General features: G+C 43.3%; 1 protein-coding gene across 3 annotated transcripts in view; it reads right to left on the bottom strand.

Annotated features, from left to right (window-relative positions):
• Window positions 1-17,948, bottom strand: part of LOC106569631 (kinesin-1 heavy chain) — a 43,318-nt gene extending 25,370 nt beyond the window's left edge. For 2 of the 3 annotated variants that reach the window (XM_082960998.1, XM_045694398.2), the window contains exons 1-5: window positions 17,571-17,948; window positions 3,764-3,851; window positions 1,742-1,920; window positions 913-961; window positions 94-149 (exon numbers count right to left, since the gene is read on the bottom strand). In XM_082960998.1, coding sequence (XP_082817124.1) covers window positions 94-149; window positions 913-961; window positions 1,742-1,920; window positions 3,764-3,851; window positions 17,571-17,699 — 501 coding nt within the window. In that variant the 5' untranslated portion in view covers window positions 17,700-17,948. The remainder of the gene's footprint in view (window positions 1-93; window positions 150-912; window positions 962-1,741; window positions 1,921-3,763; window positions 3,852-17,570) is intronic. The other variant, XM_082960999.1, reaches the window with a different exon arrangement.
• Between the last annotated feature and the right edge of the window lie 4,041 nt (window positions 17,949-21,989).

The raw sequence follows: 21,989 nt of genomic DNA, 5'->3' as shown, positions 1-21,989 counted from the left end.
GACACCATGTTTTATGTTATTAGGTGGCTGCAGTCTAAACTCAGACAGTGTACTGGATTAAAGACTGGATTCATTCCTGGATTAAAGACTCACCTTGACATAGGGAACTCTGTTTTTGTCTTCATGCACTGACAGGTTGGTCTTTGACACTGGAGAGAAGAAACATGCAACATAGTCAAGACTCTAGACCAGGGGTGTCTAACTCATTCCATTGAGGGCAGAGTGTCTGCAGGTTTTCGTTCCTCTCTTGTACTTGATTGATGAATTAAGGTCACTAATTAGTAAGGAACTCCCCTCACATGGTTGTCCAGGTCTTAACTGAAGGGAATAAACCAAAACCTGCAGACACTAGGCCCTCAATGGAATGAGTTAGACACTCCTACAGTAGACTATTCTGGATAGTTCTGGAGCCACAGCAGAAAGCCCGTCTTCTGCTTATAAATGGAGATTGAACCTGCCATTTAAGAATCATTGCGTGTGTGTGAAGAAACCTCAAACTGGGTGAGGATAATGTATTTAACAACCGTTACAAATACAGTATGTTTACAGAGCACAATGCAGACATTCTTTCTCTTCAGTCCAAACATGAACAGACTATTCATTCTAATGTCAGTAACATTTCCAGCTGATGTCCTGAACATCCACCCTTTTCCTGTTTCAACATGCAACATTTCATTAATCAGCTCCATTTAACAGACAGCGATGTAAACTAGACAATTATCCACACCAGCATGGCCACAAGCCAGGAGGAGAGGCACGCTACACATGACGTGTCCTAAATGGCACCTTATTCACTATGTAGTGCACTAGTTTTAACCAGGGCCCATAGGGCTATGGTCTAAAGTAGTGCACTACGTAGGTAATATGTCGCCATTTAGGACACATGCTGTGTTCACTCTGCCTAAGACTTACTATCCAAGAGGTCCCGAATCTTGTCCAAGTAAATTTCATAATATGAAACCTGGAAAATAAGAGGAGTCACATTAGAAAGTATCCACAGAGAGAAATCAACAGGTTTTAAAACCCGGTCAACTAAAGTGATTCTACTGAATGTCTTTCAACTAGCTACTGTAAAGCAATTCAACTCTGACGTAGTAGAGCTCTAGCCAGTAGCTACCTTGATGTGGAACTCTATGTTCTGACGTAGTAGAGCTCTAGCCAGTAGCTACCTTGATGTGGAACTCTATGTTCTGACGTAGTAGAGCTCTAGCCAGTAGCTACCTTGATGTGGAACTCTATGTTCTGACGTAGTAGAGCTCTAGCCAGTAGCTACCTTGATGTGGAACTCTATGTTCTGACGTAGTAGAGCTCTAGCCAGTAGCTACCTTGATGTGGAACTCTATGTTCTGACGTAGTAGAGCTCTAGCCAGTAGCTACCTTGATGTGGAACTCTATGTTCTGATGTAGTAGAGCTCTAGCCAGTAGCTACCTTGATGTAGAACTCTATGTTCTGACGTAGTAGAGCTCTAGCCAGCAGCTACCTTTATGTGGAACTCTATGTTCTGACGTAGTAGAGCTCTAGCCAGCAGCTACCTTGATGTAGAACTCTATGTTCTGACGTAGTAGAGCTCTAGCCAGTAGCTACCTTGATGTAGAACTCTATGTTCTGACGTAGTAGAGCTCTAGCCAGTAGCTACCTTGATGTAGAACTCTATGTTCTGACGTAGTAGAGCTCTAGCCAGTAGCTACCTTGATGTAGAACTCTATGTTCTGACGTAGTAGAGCTCTAGCCAGTAGCTACCTTTATGTGGAACTCCAGGTTCTCGTCCATTGAGTAGATGTAGTTAAAGATGTCCTGCACTATCCTGGGGATGATCCCCATCCCATCTGTGTCATGGAGGTTTCCCTCCATCGTGTGGGTTTTGCCGGATGACGTCTGTCCATATGCAAATATTGTCCCGTTGTACCCCTCCAGAACATCTGGAAGAAGAAGAAGAGGAATCGATATTAATCCATACATGGAAATGTACCCAACTCCTCCGAAACACACACACACACACACACACACACACACACACACACACACACACACACACACACACACACACACACACACACACACACACACACACACACACACACACACACACACACACACACACACACACACACCACACACACACACACACACACAAAGAAATGCACAAACACACATAAAAACACAGAAACACACACACAAAGAAATACACACAAAGAAATACACACACACACACACACACACACACACACACACACACACACAAAGAAATACACACACACACAAAGAAATACACACACACACAAAGAAATACACACACACACACAAATGTCCCTGTTTTTGAAAGAAAAGCACATTTTTTGTCCATTAGAATAACATCAAAATGATCAGAAATACAGTGTAGACATTGTTAATGTTGTAAATGACTATTGTAGCTGGAAACGGCTGATTTTTAATGGAATATCTACATAGGCGTACAGAGGCCCATCATCAGCAACCATCACTCCTGTGATCCAATGGCACGTTGTGTTAGCTAATCCAAGTTTATCATTTAAAAAGGCTAATTGATCATTAGAAAACCCTTTTGCAATTATTTTAGCACAGCTGAAAACTGTTGTTCTGATTAAAGAAGCAATAAAACTGGCTTTCTTTAGACTAGTTGAGTATCTGGAGCATCAGCATTTGTGGGTTCGATTACAGACTCAAAATGTCCAGAAACAAATACTTTCTTCTGCAACTGGTCAGTCTATTCTTGTTCTGAGAAATGAAGGCGTTCTCAGAAATTGCCAAGAAACTGAAGATCTCGTACAACGTTGTGTACTACTCCCTTCACAGAACAGCGCAAACTGGCTCTAACCAGAATAGAAAGAGGAGTGGGAGGCCCCGGTGCACAACTGAGCAAGAGGACAAGTACATAAGAGTGTCTAGTTTGAGAAACAGACGCCTCACAAGTTCTCAACTGGCAGCTTCATTAAATATTACCCGCAAAACACCAGTCTCAACGTTAACAGTGACGAGGCGACTCCAGGATGCTGGCCTTCTAGGCAGAGTTGCAAAGAAAAATCTATATCTCAGACTGGCCAATAAAAGAAAAGATTAAGATGTGCATAAGAACACAAGACACTAGATGCGGGTACTATTTACATGTATTTAACCCAATATTTTGGCCATTAAACAGTCTCCATATACAGTATACTTCCACACATTTTGTCAACTGGTACCGGGGGACCTTCAGATGAGTCTTGTGAGGCCTGTGGGCGTCCTAGAGCAAAACAACCGACATGTAAGTGTTCGTGATAGTCCCACTTTTGCACAGATTAATCATATTAGTGTGTAGCCCAAAAGGTTCGGATGCTACAGACAGAAGTTGGCAGATCGACTGTACCGACTTCAGACGAGTCCCAAGATGCTTGTGGGTGTCGTACAGCAAAACGGTGAACATCAGCATGTTTGTGAGACTCTCATATCTCATAATAGTTTGTAAACTGAACTGTTCAGACTTTTTTTGAGAGAAAACCATTTTTTGGGATGTCTCATGGTCTGACAAACACCGCTCTAGCTCTGCCAGCTTTCACCGAAGACACGGAAGTGCAACATAGGTGGATGCGGTGGATTGAGACGCAATGCAAAAAAAAACATATCTCTGGCTTAAACTGACTAATTTTAATGGGGATTTTTGTATTATGCTAATTCGATTTCCACGGGGGCGCGGACATCGACCTTAGGGGTTAGCAAACATCTACAGTAGAACAGAGTGTTCATAAACAATGTCTGAGCAGAGCTCACCTTTGACGATCTTCTGGGCGCAGGCGTTGTATACTTGCTCCTGTGTCGTATTAGGCTGGAACACTCTGTCAAACTGGAACGGTTTGCTCTGCGAGGCAGAGAGAGACAGAGAGAGAGAGAGAGAGAGAGAGAGAGAGAGAGAGAGAGAGAGAGAGACAGAGAGAGACAGAGAGAGAGACAGAGAGAGAGAGAGAGAGACAGAGAGAGAGAGAGAGACAGAGAGAGACAGAGAGAGACAGAGAGAGAGAGAGAGAGAGAGAGAGAGAGATATACAGAGAGTGAGAAAAAAAATTGAGAATGAGTTTCACAACTGTCTGCCTGACATTGAATTGCAACACTTCCTATTCCATCATAAGAGTCAACATAAAGTGTCCCACAGTAAGGGGCAATACCCTGCAGATGAGCTATCTAAAGGTACTGGTCTCACTAGAACGCACAAGATACCCAAGCTCTTTGACAGAGACAGATAATTATAACCACCAATACAACACTTATTCTTGTCATTTAGCAGACACTCTTATCCAGAGCGACTTACAGTAGTGAGTGGATACATTTTCATACTGGTCTCCCGCGGGAATCGAACCCATAACCCTGGCTTTGCTCCCGAGTGGCGCAGCGGTCTAAGGCACTGCATCTCATTGCAAGAGGCGTCACTACAGTCCCTGGTTCAAATCCAGGCTGTATCACATCTGGCCGTGATTGGAAGTCCCATAGGGCGACGCACAATTGGCCCAGCGTCGTCTGGGATTGGCCGGGGTAGACCCTCATTGTAAATAAGAATGTGTTCTTAACTGACTTGCCTAGTTAAATAAAGGTTAAATAAAAATAAATGCCTATGAAGACCAGAGATGCAATAGGGCCCATGCAGCTAGTTGTTCAGGCTGAACCGCTAAAGTGGCTCGAACATTAGTTTCATAACTTGTATGGTTGACTTTGATCAGCTCAGTCCTCCTCTGTGGGTCCTCCCTGGTCCTGCTTGATCTCTCCCTCAGCTCAGTCCTCCTCTGTGGGTCCTCCCTGGTCCTGCTTGATCTCTCCCTCAGCTCAGCCCTCCTCTGTGGGTCCTCCCTGGTCCTGCTTGATCTCTCCCTCAGCTCAGCCCTCCTCTGTGGGTCCTCCCTGGTCCTGCTTGATCTCTCCCTCAGCTCAGCCCTCCTCTGTGGGTCCTCCCTGGTCCTGCTTGATCTCTCCCTCAGCTCAGCCCTCCTCTGTGGGTCCTCCCTGGTCCTGCTTGATCTCTCCCTCAGATCAGCCCTCCTCTGTGGGTCCTCCCTGGTCCTGCTTGATCTCTCCCTCAGCTCAGCCCTCCTCTGTGGGTCCTCCCTGGTCCTGCTTGATCTCTCCCTCAGATCAGTCCTCCTCTGTGGGTCCTCCCTGGTCCTGCTTGATCTCTCCCTCAGCTCAGCCCTCCTCTGTGGGTCCTCCCTGGTCCTGCTTGATCTCTCCCTCAGCTCAGCCCTCCTCTGTGGGTCCTCCCTGGTCCTGCTTGATCTCTCCCTCAGCTCAGCCCTCCTCTGTGGGTCCTCCCTGGTCCTGCTTGATCTCTCCCTCAGATCAGCCCTCCTCTGTGGGTCCTCCCTGGTCCTGCTTGATCTCTCCCTCAGCTCAGTCCTCCTCTGTGGGTCCTCCCTGGTCCTGCTTGATCTCTCCCTCAGATCAGCCCTCCTCTGTGGGTCCTCCCTGGTCCTGCTTGATCTCTCCCTCAGATCAGTCCTCCTCTCCCTCAGATCAGTCCTCCTCCTCCTCTGTCCTCCTGGTCCTGCCATGTGTGTGTCCCAAATGGCACCCTTTTCTTTACATGGTGCATTACTTTAGACCAGACCTGTATGGGCCAAAAGTAGTGCACTCTATAGGGAATAGGGTGCAATTTGGGATGTTACTTGGGTTGCTGTGGAGGCATGGAGGGTCACCAGGGGTTTATTAGTGTGTGTGTGTGCAGCTGATCACAGTGATGTTTTAACACTAATATGGTGTCCCATGAGGCTCAGTTGGTAGAGTATGGCACTTGCAACGTCTCTGAATATTTTATTTGTTATTATTTAACCTTTATTTAACCAGGAAGGGTTAAAACCAGAAGCCATATGTATCAAGTGTCTCATAGTATGAGAGCTGATCTAAGATCAGTTTAGCCTTTTAGATCACAATGATTAAGATTACATGGACAGGGAGGACCTGATCCTAGGTCAGCACTCCTACTCTGAGACGCTTGATACATATGGCCCCATATACGTCTGTTTTAAAACCTTTCTCTCTCTCCCCTGCCTACCCAACAGATGGACATGGACCACTCACAGACACAAACACGTCAGACCAGACCATTGGCCTGAGCTGCCTGAATGACAACACCTATATGAATAAGTAGGCTGTGTAAGGGATATTTAAACGAGAAGGAGAGTGATGGAGTGATGCATCAGATGACCTGGCCTCCACAATCCCCCGACCTCAACCCAATTGAGATGGTTTGGAATGAGTTGGACCGTAGAGTGAAGGAAAAGCAGCCAAGATGTGCTCAGCATATGTGGGAACTCCTTCAAGACTGTTGGAAAAGCATTCCAGGTGAAGCTGGTTGAGAGAATGCCAAGAGTGTGCAAAGCTGTCATCAAGACAAAGGGTGGCTACTATGAAGAATGTAAAATATATTTTGATTTGTTTAACAATTTTTTTGGTTACTATTAGAGGTCGACCGATTAATCGGAATGGACGATTAATTAGGGCCGATTTCACGGTTTCATAACTATCGATAATCGGCCTTTTTGGATGCCAATTATGGCCAATTACATTGCAATCCACGAGGAAACTGCGCGAGTGCAGCGTCAAAAGGACCTTGTGGCTGCAAGGACCCAAGGTAAGTTGCTAGCTAGCATTAAACTTATAAAAAACAATCAATCTTCACATAATCACTAGTTAACTACACATGATTGATGATATTACTAGGTTAACTAGCTTGTCCTGCATTGCATATAATCAATGTGGTGCCTGTTAATTTATCATCGAATCACAGCCTACTTCAACTTCGCCAAACGGGTGATGATTTAACAAAAGCGCATTCGCAAAAAAAGCACTCTCGTTGCACAAATGTACCTAACCATAAACATCAATGTCTTTCTTAAAATCAATACACAGAAGTATATTATTTTAAACCTGCATATTTAGTTAAAATAAATGCATGTTAGCAGGCAATATTAACAAGGGAAATTGTGTCACTTCTCTTGCGTTCAGTGCAATCAGAGTCAGGGTATATGCAACAGTTTGGGCCGCCTGGCTCGTTGCGAACTGTGTTTCTTCCTAACAAAGACTGTAATTAATTTGCCAGAATTTTACATAATTATGACATAACATTGGAGGTTGTGCAATGTAACAGCAAAATTTTGACTTAGGGTTGCCACCCGTTCGACAAAATACGGAATGGTTACGTATTTCACTGAAAGAATAAACATTTTGTTTTCTAAATGATCGTTTCCGAATTTGACCGTATTAATGACCAAAGGCTCGTATTGCTGTGTGTTTATTATAATTAAATCTATGATTTGATAGAACAGTCTGAGTGAGCGGTGGTAGGCAGCAGCAGGCTTGTAAGCATTCATTCAAACAGCACTTTACTGTGTTTGCCAGCAGCTCTTAGCAATTCTTGATACACAGTGCTGTTTATGACTTCAAGCCTATCAACTCCCAAGATTAGGCTGGCAATACTAAAGTGCCTATAAGAACATCCAATATTCAAAGGTATATGAAATACAAGTGGTATAGAAAGAAATAGTCGACGCGTCATAATTCCTATAATAACTACAACTTAAAACTTCTTAACTGGGAATATTGAAGAACTGGGAATATTGAACCACCAGCTTCCATATGTTCCTTAATGTTCTGAGCAAGGAACTTAAACGTTAGCTTTTTTACATGGCACATATTGCACTTTTACATTCTTCTCCAACACTGTGTTTTTGCATTATTTAAACAAAATTGAACATGTTTCATTATTTATTTGAGACTAAATAGATTTTATTTATGTATTATATTAAGTTAAAATAAAAGGGTTCATTGTTCATTCAGTATTGTTGTAATTGTCATTATTACAAATACAGTTGAAGTCGGAAGTTTACATACACTTAGGTTGGAGTCATTAAAACTCGTTTTTCAACCACTCTACACATTTCTTGTTAACAAACTATAGTTTTGGCAAGTCGGTTTGGACATCTACTTTGTGCATGACACAAGTCATTTTTCCAACAATGGTTAACAGACAGATTATTTCACTTATAATTCACTGTATCACAATTCCAGTGGGTCAGAAGTTTACATACACTAAGTTGACTGTGCCTTTAAACAGATTGGAAAATTCCAGAAAATGATGTCATGGCTTTAGAAGCTTCTGATAGGCTAATTGACATCATTTCAGTCAATTGGAGGTGTACCTGTGGATGTATTTCAGGGCCTACCTTCAAACTCATTGCCTCTTTGCTTGACATCATGGGAAAATCAAAAGAAACCAGCCAAGACCTCAGAAAAGAAATTGTAGACCTCCAGAAGTCTGGTTCATCCTTGGGAGCAATTTCCAAATGCCTGAAGGTACCACATTCATCTGTACAAACAATAGTACACAAGTATAAACACCATGGGACCATGCAGCCATCATACCGCTCAGGAAGGAGACGGGTTCTGTCTCCTAGAGATGAACGTACTTTGGTGCGAAAAGTGCAAATCAATCCCAGAACAACAGCAAAGGACCTTGTGAAGATGCTGGAGGAAACAGGTACAAAAGTATCTATATCCACAGTAAAACCTGAAAGGCCGCTCAGCAAGGAAGAAGCCACTGCTCCAAAACCGCCATAAAAAAGCCAGACTACGATTTGCAACTGCACATGGGGACAAAGATCGTACTTTTTGGAGAAATGTCCTCTGGTCTGATGAAACAAAAATAGAACTGTTTGGCCATAATGACCATCGTTACGTTTGGAGGAAAAAGGGGGAGGCTTGCAAGCCGAAGAACACCACGGGGGTGGCAGCATCATGTTGTGGGGGTGCTTTACTGCAGGAGGGACTGGTGCACTTCACAAAATAGATGGCATCATGAGGGAGGAAAATATGTGGATATATTGAAGCAACATCTCAAGACATCAGTCAGGAAGTTAAAGCTTGGTCACAAATGGATCTTCCAAATGGACAATGACCCCAAGCATACTTCCAAAGTTGTGGCAAAATGGCTTAAGGACAACAAAGTCAAGGCATTGGAGTGGCCATCACAAAGCCCTGACCTCAATCCTATAGATAATTTCTGAGCAGAACTGAAAAAGCGTGTGCGAGCAAGAAGGCCTACAAACCTGACTCCGTTACACCAGCTCTGTCAGGAGGAATGGGCCAAAATTCACCCAACTTATTGTGGGAAGCTTGTGGAAGGCTACCCGAAACGTTTGACCCAAGTTAAGCAATTTAAAGGCAATGCTACCTAATACTAATTGAGTGTATGTAAACTTCTGACCCACTGGGAATGTGATGAAAGAAATAAAAGCTGAAATAAATCATTCTCTCTACTATTAATCTGACATTTCACATTCTTAAAATAAAGTGGTGATCCTAAATGTCAGGAATTGGGAAAAACTGTGTTTAAATTTATTAGGCTAAGGTTTATGTAAACTTCCAACTTCATCTGTATATGTAAAAATCGTCCGATTAATCGGTATCGGCCTGTTCTGGTCCTCCAATAATCGGTATCGGCGTTGAAAAACCATAATCGGTCGACCTCTAGTTACTACATGATTCCATATTTGTTATTTCCTAGTTTTGATGTCTTGACTATTATTCTACAATGTAGAAAATATTAAAAATAAAGAAAAACCCTTGAATGAGTAGGTGTCCAAAACTTTTTGACTGGTACTGTACATCAATGCAGCACAGTAGAACAGCGAAAGGCAAATGTGGGTTTGTGCTCCGAAGAACCTCTCTATTCAGGACAGCAGCTATAACACTGCTCACTGCTCAGAACCACAGAGTTATCCTTACAGGACATCACCTGAACTGACCCACTGATCAGTCACAAGATTGGGCACAGCCAGCCACAACACAACCTAGCCAGACTGACACTGCAGTACTGAACACATTAGGCTGCAGTACTGACAACATTAGGCTGGGCCTGTCCTCACTATCAGTAGTACAGCCCAAGTTCAAAGTTATCATGAGTCTGGAAGGCAGTGCTCCTTTACCTCCACTACACTGCAGCCTGAAAGAGTAAAGATTACTCAGTGGAGATGACACAGTGAAACCATTGTTCTAGTATTTATAAGTGATGTCTTTCACGGACATTACTACTGGCTTCTTGGTCTGCCTTGGGAAAATCTGATTTGTCTAGAATGTACAACACGTCTATTGAACAGGCCAGTGATAAATGCAAGATCACTCAGAGTGCAGAATAAACAGCCACAGGGGGATGGAAGTGCTTTAGCCAACTGGATTTCCCCCCCTATAGACTCTGTATTTACTAGGCAATAGAATGGTAATAACTGCCTGGAAAGTATATACCCAGTTTAAATTCAAATCATAGTGCTGCGCCGACGGAGATGGTCGCCTCGCTTCACGTCCTTAGGAAACTATGCAGTAATTTGTTTTTTTATGTATTATTTCTTACATTTTTTGCCCAGAAAATCTCAAGTGTTATTACATACAGCCGCGAAAAACTATTGGATATAAAAGCGACGTCAATTTACCAACATTACGACCAGGAATACGTCTTTCCCAAAGCGGATCCTTTGTTCGGACCTCCACCCTGGACATGGGATCTAATCCCAGAGGCCGACCCAAAACAACGCGGTCGCCGTAGGAGAGGCAGATGGAGCGGACTCCTGGTCAGAATTAGAAGGCGAGCACACTACCCACCGCTTCCGAGCATATTAGTCGCCAATGTCTCTAGACAACAAGGTGGACGAAATTAGGGCACGAGTCGCCTTCCAGAGAGACAACAGAGATTGTAACATTCTCTGTTTCACGGAAACATGGCTCACTCGGGATACGTTGTCAGAGTCGGTACAGCCACCGGGTTTCTCCATGCATCGCGCCGACAGAAACAAACATCTCTCAGGTAAGAAAAAGGGTGGGGGTGTATGCCTCATGATTAACGAGTCATGGTGTAATCATAACAACATACAGGAACTCAAGTCCCTTTGTTCACCTGACCTAGAATTCCTTACAGGCAAATGCCGACCGCATTATCTACCAAGAGAATTCTCTTCGATTATAATCACAGCCGTGTATATTCCCCCCCAAGCAGATACCTCGACGGCCCTGAAAGAACTTCACTGGACTCTATGTAAACTGGAAACCATATATCCTGAGGCTGCATTTATTGTAGCTGAGGATTTAAACAAAGCTCATTTGAGAACAAGGCTGCCTAATTTCTACCAGCACATTGATTGTTGTACCCGCTTGAGCAAAACATTGGACCACTGCTACTCTAACTTCCGCAACGCATACAAGCCCTGCCCTCCCTTCGGCAAATCTGACCATGACTCAATCTTGTTGCTCCCCTCCTATAGGCAGAAACTAAAACAGGACGCGCCCGTTCTTAGGTCTATCCAACGCTGGTCTGACCAATCGGATTCCACGCTTCAAGATTGCTTCGATCACACGGACTGGGATATGTTCCGGGTAATCTCAGACAATAACATCGATGTGTACGCTGACTCGTTGAGTGAGTTTATTAGGAAGTGCATTGGAGATGTTGTACCCACTGTGACCATTAAAAGCTTCCCTTACCAGAAACCGTGGATTGATGGCAGCATTCGCGCAAAACTGAAAGCGCGAACCAACGCATTTAATCATGGCAAGGCGACGGGACTCATGACTGAATACAAACAGTGTAGCTATTCCCTACGCAAGGCAATCAAACAAGCAAAGCATCAGTACAGAGACAAAGTAGAGTCGCAGTTCAACGGCTCAAACACAAGACCTATGTGGCAGGGTCTACAGACAATCACGGATTACAAAAAGAAAACCAGCCCCGTCGCGGACATCAACGTCTCGCACCCAGACAAATTAAACAACTTCTTTGCCCGCTTTGAGGACAATACAGTGCCACCGACACGGCTTGCTACCAAAGACTGTGGGCTCTCTTTCAACGTGGCCGACATGAGTAAAATCTTTAAACGTGTTAACCCTCGCAAGGCTGCCGGCCCAGACGGCAACCCTAGCCACATCCTCAGAGCATGTGCAGACCAGCTGGCTGGTGTGTTTACAGACATATTCAATCAATCCCTATCCCAGTCTGCTGTCCCCACATGCTTCAAGATGGCCACCATTGTTCCTGTTCTCAAGAAAGCTAAGGTAACTGAACTAAATTACTATTGCCCCGTAGCACTCACTTCTGTCATTCTGAAGTGCTTTGAGAGACTAGCCAGGGATCATATCACCTCCACCCTACCTGATACCCTAGACCCACTGCAATTTGCTTACGCCCCAATAGGTCCACAGACGACGCAATCACAATCACACTGCACACTGCCCTATCCCTTCTGGACAAGAGGAATACCTATGTAAGTATGCAGTTCATTGACTACAGCTCAACATTCAACACCATAGTACCCTCCAAACTCATCATTAAGCTTGAGACCCTGGGTCTCGACCCCCACTTGTGCAACTGGGTCGTGGACTTTCTGACGAGCCACCCCCAGCTGGTGAAGGTAGGAAACAACATCTCCACCTCGCTGATCCTCAACACTGGGGCCCCACAAGGGTGCGTTCTCAGCCCTCTCTTGTACTCCCTGTTCACCCATGACTGCGTGCCCATGCATGCCTCCAACTCAATCATAAAGTTTGCAGACGACACTACAGTGGTAGGCTTGATTACCAACAACAACGAGACAGCCTACAGGAAGGAGGTGAGAGCCCTCGGAGTGTGGTGTCAGGAAAATAACCTCTCACTCAACGTCAACAAAACAAAGGAGATGATCGTGGACTTCAGGAAACATCAGAGGGAGCACCCCCCTATCCACATCGACGGGACAGTAGTGGAGAAGATAGAAAGTTAAGTTCCTCTGCGTACACATCACGGACAAACTGAAATGGTCTACCCACACAGATAGCGTGGTGAAGAAGGGGCAACAGCACCTCTTCAACCTCAGGAGGCTGAGGAAATTTGGCTTGTCACCTAAAACCCTCACAAACTTCTACAGATGCACAATCGAGAGCATCCTGTCACCTGGTACGACAACTGCACCGCCCTCAACCTCAAGGCACTCCAGAGGGTAGTGCGGTCTGCACAACGCATCACCGGGGGCAAACTACCTGCCCTCCATGACACCTACAGCACCCGATGTCACAGGAAGGCCAAAAAGATCCTCAAGGACAACAACCAACCGAGCCACTGCCTGTTCACCCCGCTATCATCCAGAAGGTGAGGTCAGTACAGGTGCATCAAAGCTGGGACCGAGAGACTGAAAAACAGCTTCTATCTCAAGGCCATCAGACTGTTAAACAACCATCACTAACATAGAGAGGCTGTTGCCAACGTACTGACTCAAATCGCTGGCCACTTTAATAAAAGGACTTAATAAAGGTATCACTAGTCACTTTAAATAACGGCACTTTAATAATGTTTACATATCCTACATTACTCATCTCATATGTATATACTGTATTCTATACCATCTACTGCATCTTGCCTATGCCGCACGGCCATCATGCATCCATATCTTTATATGTACATATTCTTATTCCCTCCCCTTACATTGTGTGTATTAGGTAGTTGTTGGGGAATTGTTAGATTACATGTTAGATATTACTGCACTGTCGGAACTAGAAGCACAAGCATTTCACTACACTTGCATTAACATCTGCTAACCATGTATATGTGATAAATAACATTTGATTTGATAGTGGAAGCCTCTCTCATCTCTTCTTCAGTCCTCCTCTTCCCTCCCTCCCCTCACTCCTCTTCCCTCCCTCCCCTCCTCTTCTCTCCCTCCTCTCCTCTCCTCTTCCCTCCCTCCCTCACTTCTCTTCCCTCCCTCCCTCCCTCCCCTCCCTCCTCTTCCCTCCCTCCCCTCCCTCCTCTCCTCTTCCCTCCTTCCTCTCCTCTTCCCTCCCTCCCTCCCTCACTCCTCTTCCCTCCCTCCCTCACTCCTCTTCCCTCCCTCCCTCCCTCAGTCCTCTCCTCTTCCCTCCCTCCCTCACTCCTCTTCCCGCCCTCCCCCCTCTCCTCTTCCCTCCCTCCCTCACTCCTCTTCCCGCCCACCCTCCCCTCCCTCCTCTCCTCTTCCCTCCCTCCCTCAGTCCTCTCTCCTCCACCTATCTTCTGTTAGTTTCCACTGCTGAAGCTAAAAGTAGCACACTCTCACGGTGCTGTGTGTGTGTGTGTGTGTGTGTGTGTGTGTGTGTGTGTGTGTGTGTGTGTGTGTGTGTGTGTGTGTGTGTGTGTAGCTGTATGGAGATGGTGGAATCATGTGACAGCATCCTACCCTGGGAGGCTGACGTGATCACTCTCTCTGCGTGAGCAGAACCAGCAGCAGGACTGACAGTCAGAGCATGTAATAGAAGCCTGAATAATTCACCCCTGCATTTGCTATTCTAGATCTAGTGAACTACTCACTCTCTCTCTCTCTCTCTCTCTGTCTCATCGGAGACTGGATGGAAGACTGTTGGTTTAGTTTCTTCCATCTCCAGTGCTGTACCAAGCTGACTGAGATTGTCGAGGCTACATCCTGGTTCTGTATAGTTGACTGGTTAAGGTTCAGGGCTGCCTATCAGGACTGAGAGAAGTACAAACATACAGTATGTTCAAGGTTCCAGGTGTAAGCATCATCTGTCCCTCCATCTCAGCTCCCCTGGTTTGCACTGTGCCAAGAACATCAGAGCAGAGATAACTGTCTGTGTGGTACTTGTCTCAAGCCTAGGGAGTGGACAGATGTTGCCGTTGAGGTTTTATATTTAAACAGTGGATTGTTTCAAATAGATACAAAATATGAGTCAGTCACCCTGGATAAGTGCATCCGTGAAACAAACAGGCATTATAATAATAATAATCACTAGACAGCCCCACCAACCCAGAGGAAGCACACAGCCGCGCCCAACAGAACTCTTTCTGATTGGTGGAACAGCTGGTTGCCAGGAGAAAGACAAGGGGATTACCCAGGGGGCCAGCAGTGTGTGTGTGTGTGTGTGTGTGTGTGTGTGTGTGTGTGTGTGTGTGTGTGTGTGTGTGTGTGTGTGTGTGTGTGTGTGTGTGTGTGTGTGTGTGTGTGTGTGTGGTGTGCAATTGGACAGAGACAGAGAGGCCTAAGTTCTGATTGGACAGAGAGAGAGGCCTAAGCTCTGATTGGACAGAGAGAGAGGCCTAAGCTCTGATCCTACAACTATCTGATAATACGCTGGGAAAGTAATGACATCACAAGCCCTGAAAATGTCAACAAAACAAGCACTGGAGACAACCATCACTTTCTATCGCTATAATAGATTATTGTCTTCCAACCTTGTGGCTGAATGATATAGGCAAATGGTTCCATTATGCCAGCTCAGATCCACCCCTGGCCCAAATATATACTATATATCCCCACTGACCATCCCCTTCAGTGACCAATGGTCATGATGTCATCATACTGTGTTTCCCATGAATGATGATGTAATTCTTTATTCAGTCTCCAAATCAAATCAAATTTCATTTGTCACATGCGCCGAATACAACAGATGTAGACCTAACAGTGAAATGCTTACTTACAAGCCCTTAACCAACAATGCAGTTTTAAGAATAATATGTGTTAAGAAAGTATTTACTAAAATAAACTATAGTAAAAAATAAAAAAAATTGAAAATTTAAATTGAAAATAGAATAATAACAAATAATTAAAGAGCAACAATAAAATAACAGTAGTGAGGCGATCCGTACAGAGTCAAATGTAGGCCAAGTCCTACAAGCGTGATATTGTATAGAAGTGTTGTGTATAGTGGTGCTATGTACTACCCACATTTAAAATATACAAACTGACTGTGTTGGTTTTTACATTTTTTATTTAACTAGGCAAGTCAGTTAAGAACAAATGGTTATTTACAATGACGCCCTACACCGGCCAAATCCAGACGACACTGGGCCAATTGTGCGCCGCCCTATGGGACTCCCAATCACGGCCGGTTGTAATACTGCCTGGTTTCGAACCAGGGTGTCTGTAGTGATGCCTCTAGAACTGAGATGCAGTGCCTTAGACCGCTGCGCCACTCGGGAGTGTTAAAAGGGAGGTTCAAGATGAAGACGTGCAAGGACAAGCACTCAGTGTAAATAAGTTCCAGAACTATAACATCTTGCTATTTGTAGCCTACTATATAAACCTTTATAGACTTCATTATGTTGGCTTTGGTGAGGTGTGTCCAGACCAGGGAATCAAAGTCCATGGCTCTGTTTGAACACTGACAAAGTGTGGTCATACCTCATCTAGTGCTTATTCTCTTCTGGCCTACAGTGCAAAGATGAAAAGATGGCATGATATGACATGTACAGACAGTTCTTTTCAAACCAATTTCCCCACAGATCAAGGAAAGGGATTATGTCTACAGAGAACAATGTAAAACATTTAAAAAAGACTTCAAGCACCCCTTTGTGTGGAAGGCATTTCCTTCTTTTGTCATAACAGAGTGGCACCCATTTCATTATCCTTATCTGGTGTCAAGGGCGTGTCCCAAATGGCACCCCATAGGGTTCTGGTCAAAAGTAGTGCACTACATAGAGAATATAGTGACATTTGAGTGCAGACATGGGTCTACATTCCAAGATGACTAAAAACAAACAAACTGCCATTTCCTGAATCCAATTAGTAATGGACCGGTGGTGTAACTCTAACCAGATATATTCAGAGATAATAACTAATGTAGCTACCTAAGTGCACTACACTAACTTGAAGAAATGTATGTGACTACCCGCCGTTATAACATGAACAGACATTGTAGCTACAGACCGTACAAACATCTACTAACGTAACGGTTGTTATGAATGAATTAAATGTGTTGTATCTGAATTGTAAATGCTGCTCCTCATACAGTACTGTACTTCGTTACTATAGTCTTGTAACGTACCGCACAACAGTCTTGGTTTGACTAGCTAAAATAAATCAACTGGGCCCAAGGGGCAGTCCTCGTAGCTGGCTTGTCAGTCATCTAGTTGATGAAACACTTAGTTACACTAGCTAGCTAGTCAAATTGTGCACCGTCTTTGCGGCTGGGTGTAGCTAACTTTAGGCCAGATAATCTGCCACTGCCATCTCGGCTGGCCAAGCGTTAGCTAGATAGTGAGTGTTAACTGAAAAATGATGAGCATTTATTTTGAACGCAACGTTAGCTCATGTTGTTGGTACTGTAGTTAGCTAGCTAAAGTTAGCTAGCACTTGCCTGTCATTGTTGTTGTTGTATGACAGCTGACTGACCAACTACAGTAGCTAACGTTACCTGACACGGCAAGATTAGTTCATTGCAACGACAAAGTTGACTCGGCAAAGCAGAGAAATACAGCTAGCTAACGATACAAACTTGACTGGCTAGCAATCAATAGTGTCCTGTTCCAGTCGGTGATGGTGTGGGTGAACTAGCTTAGTGCTAACGTTAACGCTACACAGCTGGTGTGGCTGGACAGGTAGGTCAGTTAGCCAGCTAGCTAGCTACGCTAACGTTAAGGCTACACAGCTGGTGTGGCTGGACAGGTAGGTCAGTTAGCCAGCTAGCTAGCTACGCTAACGTAACTAGTGACACCGCTGACCGAGCTGATCACGGTGTCAATGGCGCAGCGCAGACTGTCACAGAGGGCACTCGCTTGCAGACAAAGAAATATGGCAAACCAACTTACCCCGACGACCACATGGTCTTCCCCTTGAAACTTAGGTATGTATTTGTCCCCTCTGGCCACCTCTGAACTATTCAAGGGCCTGAAACGGCACATCACTTTGATGGTGCACTCCGCCGGTACGTCGGCCATCTTCCACGATTTATGGATGAAAACTCACAATAGAAACAGTGTAGATTCTCGTTCTAGAGGCGGTCGAGGGAGACTAGAGGGCGGCACGGCCCCTCAGTCCCAATATGAGACTAGAATGGGCTCAGATTTTCAACAATGAATGGCTATTTTCTTCTAGGGTGTGCTAAAAACACTTCATATCCAATGTGGAAGCCATGATGCCGGTGGATCACTGGCTTGCTCACCCCCTCTGTCCGTGGGACCCATATACCAAATTACGTCACCCTAAATCGTCAACACTCCCTCTGATGTAGCTACTGTACACTATCCAGTCTGGTCAGGTATGTTTCTGCAAGTTCATATCATTGACCTATATAAATCAATATACTATGGCAATAACCAATCAATAGACTAATTGTTGAGACCAGTTATTACTTAGCTATTACTCATGCATGAAGAGAAAATGTTGGCTTTTCTTGATGGCAATGCATGGTTATTGATTATCCAGTATTCCCTCAGATCATATGAATGATGCTAATGCATGAGTTTAGTTATCATTAAAAGTATTCGCACCCCTTGACTTTTTCCACATTTTGTTGTGTTACAGGCCTGAATTTGAAATGTATTAAATGTAGATTTTGTGTCATTGGTCTACACACAATACCCCATAATGTCAAAGTGGAATTATGTTTTTAGACATTTTTCTAAATTAATTAAAAATGAAAAGCTGAAATGTCTTGAGTCAATAAGTATTCAACCCCTTTGTTATGGCAAGACTAAATAAGTTCAGGAGTAAACATTTGCTTATCAAGTCACATAATAAGTTGCGTGGACTCACTCTGTGTGCAATAATAGTGTTTAACATGATTTTTGAATGACTACCACATCTCCGTACCTAACACATTTATCTGTAAGGTCCCTCAGTCAAGCAGTGAATTTCAAACACAGATTCAACCACAAAGACCAGGAAGGTTTTCCAATGCCTCACAAGGAAGGGCACCTATTGGTAGATGTATTTTTTTTTAAGCAGACATTGAATATCCTTTTGAGATTGGTGAAGTTTTTAATTACACTTTGGATGGTGTATCAGTACACCCAATCACTACAAAGATACAGACGTCCTTTCTAACTCAGTTGCAGGAGAGGAAGGAAACCGCTCAGGGATTTCAACATGAGGCCAATAGTGACCTTAAAACAGTTATAGAGTTTTATGGCTGTGATAGGTTAAACTGAGGATGAATCAACAACATTGTAGTTACTCCACAATACTAACCTAAATGACAGAGTGAAAAGAAGGAAGCCTGTACAGAATAAAAATATTCCAAACCATGCATCCTGTTTGCAGTAAGGCACTGAAGTAAAACTGCCCCAAAAAATTGGCAAATAAATTAACTTTATGTCCTGAATACAAAGCGTTATGTTTGGGGCAAATCCAACACAACACATCACTGAGTACCAGTCTTTATATTTTCAAGCATGGTGGTGGCTGCATCATGTTATGGGTATGCTTGTCATTGGCAAGGACTAGATCGTTTTTTTAGGATAAAAACAAATGGAATAGAGCTAATCACAGGCAAAATCCTAGCGGAAAACCTAGTTCAGTTGGCTTTCCTGTGTGTCTTATACACTGGGAGACAAATTCAGATTTCAGCAGGACAATAACCTAAATCACAAGGCCAAATATACACTGGAGTTGCTTACCAAGACAACGTTGAATGTTCCTGAGTGGCCTAGTTAAATGTTTTACCTAAATTGGCTTGAAATCTATGGCAAGACTTGAAAAGCAGTTGATCAACAACCAACTTCCACAGAGCTTGAGGAATTTTTTCAATAATAATGTGCAAATATTTTACAATCTAGGTGTGCAAAGCTCTTACATAATTACAGCTGTAATCGCTTCCACAATTGAATCTAACATGTGAATCTAACATTGACACAGGGGTGTGATACTTATGTAAATGAGATAATTCTGTTTCTAAAAACATGTTTTCCCTTTGTCATTATGGGGTATTGTGTGCAGATTTGATGAGAAAAAAAATATATTTAATCAATTTTGAATTCAGGCTGTAACACATCAAAATGTGGAATAAGTCAATGGGGTATGAATACTTTCTGAAGGCACTGTGTGTAATATAGAAAAATGAGATGACTTTCTACATCATTCCCTGTAGACTTATAGACTCTCTGTTATAGCCTCCTTTCTCACACAACATATGACTCAATGGAAAAATGCCAGGATAGTGTTTAAGCAGATTTCCTGGCTGCTGCTACCTGTAATAGCGAAGGATGGTAGCTCTTTTAAATACTAGATCGAGTGGCTCTCTGTTTATTTTCTCAGAGTGAGTTAATAGGTGTGGTTGTGATAGACTGGATCATAGTCATTATTGTCACTAGGAAACAGAGGAGTCCCCAGGCTTAAACAGTGTCTCAAATGTCCCTTATAGTAAGGCGTGCCATTTGGGACTCAACCCATTCTTTCCCACTTCACTGTCAACCTGCAAGAAAGGCTGAGCAGCCTATATCAATGATGTCATTACCATCATAATCACTGCAGTAGTTAATTAGTATAATCATAATAATCACTTCACATAAGCAGCTTGACTAACAATATCAGAGTGGTGTTTTCATTCAGTACCAGAAGCAAGGTGTAATGACGGCCGGTAGAAAAACAGCAGAGCTATTTCTAATGGCATTAGGTTTAGGCTACATTGTCCAGAACTGTTGTTGCTGGTCTTCATGGGAAAAACATGACCGAGAAGGATCTCTCTCAAACCAGGATTACACAGAGTGCTTCCCAAATTGCACCTTTTTCGCCCTAAGATAGTGTAGTACTTTTAACCAGAGCCTTATGGGCCCTGGTCAGAAGTAGTGCACTGAATAGGGTGCCTTTTGGAATGCTGGCCCAGAATCCTCAGTTTTATAAAATGATGATGACTTTTGCAGTGCTTGGGAGGCTGTAAAGATGGTTCATGAGGCCTTATTACATGGAAAAAAAGACAAGATTAAGACAACATGCATGCAGTCATTCAAGAGGTAAATCTAGTATCTGCAACAAAATTCAAAGAAACTCCCCAAAATATATTGTGGTATGTCATTATTTACATAATAATCATAATTGGAAAAACACTGTTGTTTGAGTTTGTGCTTGCATGAGTTGGTTTTAGGTTTGCATGTGACAACCAACATTTGATTGGATTTGAACAGTGACATCAATTTAGTGGTGAATTTAGCTAATGAGAGGAAAGTACTAGAAAATTCTTTACAGAGAATGAATGCTTCACAATTTAATGTCACTAGTAGGCTACGTTTCAATTAATAAAACAGCAGAGGCAAGTCAATAACCTACCAAAGACATTAAAGATAATATCAAATGAAAGCATCTATTGGAAAACAGCTAAAAGATTATCAGGACTCATATATGTTAAGAAATACATACAAAAAGAGCAACAATCCAAGAAGAGTCAATAACACACAGTTATGTATATAATAGTTTTTCATGTAAATTACAAATATGCATACAGCTTTACAATGGAAGCATTTCTGCAGCCGCATTCCAAAACCGCCACAAGATGGCAGACTTATAGCTCATTTGAGATTGTGTTCTGAGCAGCTTTTTCACATTGACTGAGAGACCTAACGTACCACATGGATGTCTCCAAGAGAACCAATGATAAAATATGAAGTACGGATTGAATGTGCAATATTTATAAGAAATACAAATTCTAAAACTAAACTATGTAAAGGAAAAATGCACAGACAGGGAGCTGCTCTGTTTCTTTCCAACTAAATGTACAAAGGAAACCTGAAGGAGAACAAATAGTCAGACCAACAGAAGGACAGGAAACACCGTTGTATAAGTAGTAGCATAGCCTCTTTATGGAGTCATAATAGTGCCGACATAAATTGAATTTGAATTCAATCATCTTGAATTCATTCAAATTTGTTGGCTCTAATATGACTCCATACCTCTTTTTATGGATTGTGAAAGTTCTGTGCCAATTATTATATTGGGAACTCTGTAGTAAAGACCAATATTTTGGTCATGTAAATGTTGTAAAAGACGAAGACAGTGGCAAAGACAGTACAGTATGAAAACTGCTTCTCCAATAGAAATCTCCGATCACACTTGTAGGCGATGTCATGGCGATGTTGACTAGCTAAGCTCATGCGTGGAAACATCACGCATTTGGTCTGTTTCGCAAGCTCTCCCAGAAGTCTCGCGATGTTACGCCTTTGGGTTTAGAAACTCACTACAGGTGAACAGGAAGTTATTTGGGTCTCCAGGAAGTTATTTGGGTCACATGATTCAAA

Source organism: Salmo salar, chromosome 14 (genome assembly GCF_965601325.2).
Source record: "Salmo salar chromosome 14, fSalSal1, whole genome shotgun sequence".
In the NCBI taxonomy this organism is placed as follows: domain Eukaryota; kingdom Metazoa; phylum Chordata; class Actinopteri; order Salmoniformes; family Salmonidae; genus Salmo; species Salmo salar.
This window is presented reverse-complemented; position numbering and strand designations above follow the sequence as displayed.